Raw genomic sequence first — 4,199 nt, 5'->3', positions numbered from 1 at the left:
TGTTTTGTGGATTTGTCCAGTTTGTTTCATGGGACATGTAGCAGACTGTTAATGTATAATACAGCTCTAGCTAGTGCTTGACAGACAATGGCTTGTATCCTTTGTGCTATTTCAAAAGCTCAATTGACATATATCAATACAGCAACTGTGACTTCTATCATCATAAATCTTTTCATCCGTACTAAAGTCACTATAATTACGTTTTTCATGTTGACAGAAAACGCCTGTCATTTTACAATAAATACAGTTATATGTGACGTAGGAGACTTTATACGGGTGAACTTAACAGTATGGTATATGTATATGTAATACCAAATCCTGGTTAGTACTAACAAAATATGTGTACAGATGATGTCAGGTACAGCATAGTGTTAGAGGTATATATGTATAGAAAATATTGCGGAAAGCAAACGTATTGAACACGTGTTACAGTGGAACAATGTAAATATTGGAAGATGTCTATGGAAGAGGACGGTTTACGTACTCAAAACTAAAAAGGTATATGATATTAATTAGTATAATTCAAAGTTCTGACTTTTAATATCAATTTAGAAAATCACAAGAAAAATTGGAAAGTTATGGTTGTTTGATCGCACCGATTTATTGATACATGATGTTAATATTGAATAAGGAAATATAAAGTCTATCAAAGTGGTTATCATTTAGCCATGCCCTTATGCATGTTTCAATAGATCACCAGATAGCTTAATAATTGCCGGACGGTCGATATATTTATAATTTAAATATGCATGTAAACATATAGCCTTAAGCATCTGCTAATTGATCTTATTTCAGGAGTATAACACAGTCATGCTATGATGATTTCAGCAGAAATTGTTTTACAACACTCAAATAGGAGTTCGACTGGTTTTCTTTATTTCGGACCAAAATTGGGAATATTTCTAATAAGGTACGTTACTACAAAGAACTTTAAAAAAATATGAAATTCAGCTGCGCTGTTACCTATTACTTATAATTGAAGTTGTTTCAAATCACAAAGGATAGGACAGGTTGGAAATAAAATGCTTAAGGCATGACAGATAAACACATATATAGTATAGATATAATATATTGTCATTTTCTCTCAGTATCCTTAAATGTTGTAAAGCTATCGACAAATATCCAGTCTTGCCAGTTTTTTTTGTAATTGTACATGTAACTCTTTTATCTTCATATGGACACGTTTTCTCCATTAAGTTTTCTAAATAAGTTATAAAAGGTATCATGTCAATTGTATCATATATTTCAAATATATGGTTGTTGTTAATTATACATCAAAATTACCTATTAAAGCGTATCTGTGCAAGGTTCTATTATAATTTTATTATTTTTTTAAAAACATATGTTATTACATTAATTCTATCTTTTGTATGATTATGAGAGAAGAGACTAATTTATACACGAATAAGTTTAGATGAATAACGATGAATAAGGCGTGAAATGTACCCATTGTAAAATAATATTATGCAGAATTTAATACATATGTAAATCTTTAAATCTAATGCCACCGATATAAAAGGTTACAAACGTACATATTATTTAATTTTACAGAACTGATTTGCTTGATCCGACGATAGTGAAAACGCAATGACGATGTTTATCCAATTGGCTTGGAGCTGCAAGCAAAACGGATGCCGGTCATTTATATAAGTTAAGGAACCACGAAAGAAAGTTTTAATTTTGATGCAAATATATAAAAGCCTGGAAAAATTACCTAGCTCAGAGAAAAGTTACGTACCATGGGATTTTTTATTAGACCTAATCGGATACGACAGTTCGCTGTTGTCATGTTATGCTACACCCTGATTGCCAGTACTTTCTTGTATTACTATACACATAAAGCTTGTTATGGTGACAGATGTAAAAGAGTGAACTTAATTAGTAAGGATTTTGATGTTTCCACGCGTCTACCAAACGCGTTAGCCGGTCACAGGAGAGAAAGGAATGAACAAATTACCAAACTTCACGATATTGGAGCAAACCATATATCTGACATGACCACAAAGGACTTGGGACTTATCATGAATTTCCACAAGATAAATGATTATAAAATAAATAAACCTTTAAAGGAAAATATTGATGTTAAGACCCATTGCAAAGGAGATTCAGTTAAGGAAACTAAGGCAAGCTATAAACGGACAGCTCTTGTTAGTTCACCAGGCTCAGGAAACACTTGGACACGTCACCTTTTACAACAAGCAACAGGTAATTACTAATTTAAAAACAACATTGGCAAATTAACTAATCAATTGATTTTACTAGAAATAGAAAATATTATATTATATTACATGTATCAACAATTTTTTTTAGTAATGGCTATATATTATATTACTGACTTTTCGCCTACATGACCCTATCACTAGGCTTTGTCACACCGACTTAAGTCAGCGATCTATTGGCGAAATGTTATACTGCAAATGTACACGTTTTAGCGGTAATTTTATTTTATATTAATGATTAAGATATATTTTTTTATTTTCATGGTTCAGGTATAGCCACTGGTAGTATATATGGGGACGGATTGCTACAGAGAGGTGGATTTAAAGACGAATACAAATGTTTCAAAGCAAACACGTGTCTCGGTGTTAAAACGCATGAATGGAAACAACATTACCCAAGCTATTTCAGCAAAGGTATTTTAATTTTGCGTCATCCCCGAGACTCCGTCCTGTCCAGCTTTCATTACTTCAATGGTGGTTTGCACGTGGAGGAAGCAAAACCGCATCTACTTAAAACAGACCGTAAGTCTTCATATGGAAAACACACATGATGGAAACGGATGTACATTATCTATTTTATTAAATACTTCTCAAAAACTAATGAATACAATCTAAATTAAGTCCATGTTACAGTCATCGAAATGTAACGATTACTTTAAAGTATACCACAAGCATGGACTAAACTGGTATCGTCATATTTTTCTTTATAATAAAGGGAATGGATAAAGGAAGATAAAGTATACATGTACCAAAATTAAAAATTTTCAAAAATAGTAGAAAGATTCATTTCCTGTTTGTCATTATATACTAGTATGTTATATATATCCTACTAAAATAATATATATATTTTTAAATAAATATAATTTCTATTTACAGGTTGGGTGCGGTTTGCAAAGGAAAGAATACAGTTTTGGTTCGATTTGAACAATGATTGGATAACAAAATTCCATAATCCTTTATACATTATATTTTATGATAAACTGAAGGCAGACCCTATCGAAGAAATTGAAAAAGCTGTCAAATTTCTTAATATGACAATAACTGAAACGGATAAAATGTGCATGGAGAAAAATATTCAGGGAAACTTCAAACGAAATCACAAAACCAAGATTGATATCGACACATTATATGATGCAGATCTCACAGAGTCATTAAATAAACGGGTACAGGAATTAACGGACGCTATAAATAAACGATTCCCAGGTATGCAGGTAGCCTTGACGGCTAGTTGATATATACAATATTTATTTTATTTTAAATACAGAAATGAAACAAATACTTAACTCATCGAATTTTGTGATTGCTACGTCAAATTGAAATTTGCACTATATTTTAATAACTGCAGACTATCAACACAGGAAACTTTACATTAAATTTTCATTTACAAAGACATATAGTTATAGGGCAATTTACTTATTCTCGTTTATTTATTCATATATATCTGTGATAAGAAACGCCCGCAGGCGACTGCATGGAGTTAATGACTACTGAGAGAAATCTAAAAGTTTCTATTGTGAATGGCCTGGGGCAAAATCATTAGTGAACGAAATATCTTACTCTTAAATTGCAGTTCATTATATCGGGGTTAGTATGTTTGCTGGGGTTTAGTATCGTGTGGCTATTCTCCTACGATCTACCATATATCTGAAATTCGGTTTATAAACATACGAAAACAGTTCAACAAAAGGTTGCTGAAATCGTGTCTGTACACAAAGTATACCCATCTTTGTAAGAGTTACAACTCTTTCCCCGTGTTATGTTTGTCGACAAAACCTTCACTTGTAATTTAGTAGCACAATTTCACCAATAGCGTCACTGATGCGTCTAAAGAAGTAGGAAAATAAATTTAAGGTGTCTATGTTTTCAAATGATTAAGAAATATTAAGGTATAACCTAATTAATGAGTCAGTAAATATCTTCTGTGATATTTTTAATTGGAATTTGTTGATTCATTTTAATAAAATCTATTTTAATTATATT

General features: G+C 31.5%; 1 protein-coding gene across 1 annotated transcript; it reads left to right on the top strand.

Moving 5' to 3' along the window:
- Positions 1-331: 331 nt before the first annotated feature.
- Positions 332-3,609, top strand: LOC138328582 (WSCD family member CG9164-like). The gene is made up of 4 exons (XM_069275458.1): positions 332-910; positions 1,552-2,205; positions 2,490-2,741; positions 3,096-3,609. The coding sequence occupies exons 2-4, from the start codon at positions 1,740-1,742 to the stop codon at positions 3,449-3,451; spliced, it is 1,074 nt and encodes a 357-aa protein (XP_069131559.1). The 5' UTR covers positions 332-910; positions 1,552-1,739; the 3' UTR covers positions 3,452-3,609.
- The last annotated feature ends 590 nt before the right edge of the window (positions 3,610-4,199 follow it).

The sequence above is a fragment of the Argopecten irradians genome, chromosome 7 (genome assembly GCF_041381155.1).
Source record: "Argopecten irradians isolate NY chromosome 7, Ai_NY, whole genome shotgun sequence".
Classification (NCBI taxonomy): Eukaryota; Metazoa; Mollusca; class Bivalvia; order Pectinida; family Pectinidae; genus Argopecten; species Argopecten irradians.
The sequence above is the reverse complement of the archived record's forward strand: the minus strand, read 5'-3'. Positions and strand labels throughout refer to the sequence as shown.

What these genes read in the sequence shown, in the direction of transcription:
- LOC138328582 (XM_069275458.1), top strand. Translation starts at nt 1,740, where the DNA reads ATGGGATTTTTTATTAGACCTAATCGGATACGACAGTTCGCTGTTGTC. An exon ending in CCTTTTACAACAAGCAACAG is followed by an intron (nt 2,206 to 2,489) that starts GTAATTACTAAT and finishes TTCATGGTTCAG; the next exon opens with GTATAGCCACTGGTAGTATA. An exon ending in GCATCTACTTAAAACAGACC is followed by an intron (nt 2,742 to 3,095) that starts GTAAGTCTTCAT and finishes TTCTATTTACAG; the next exon opens with GTTGGGTGCGGTTTGCAAAG.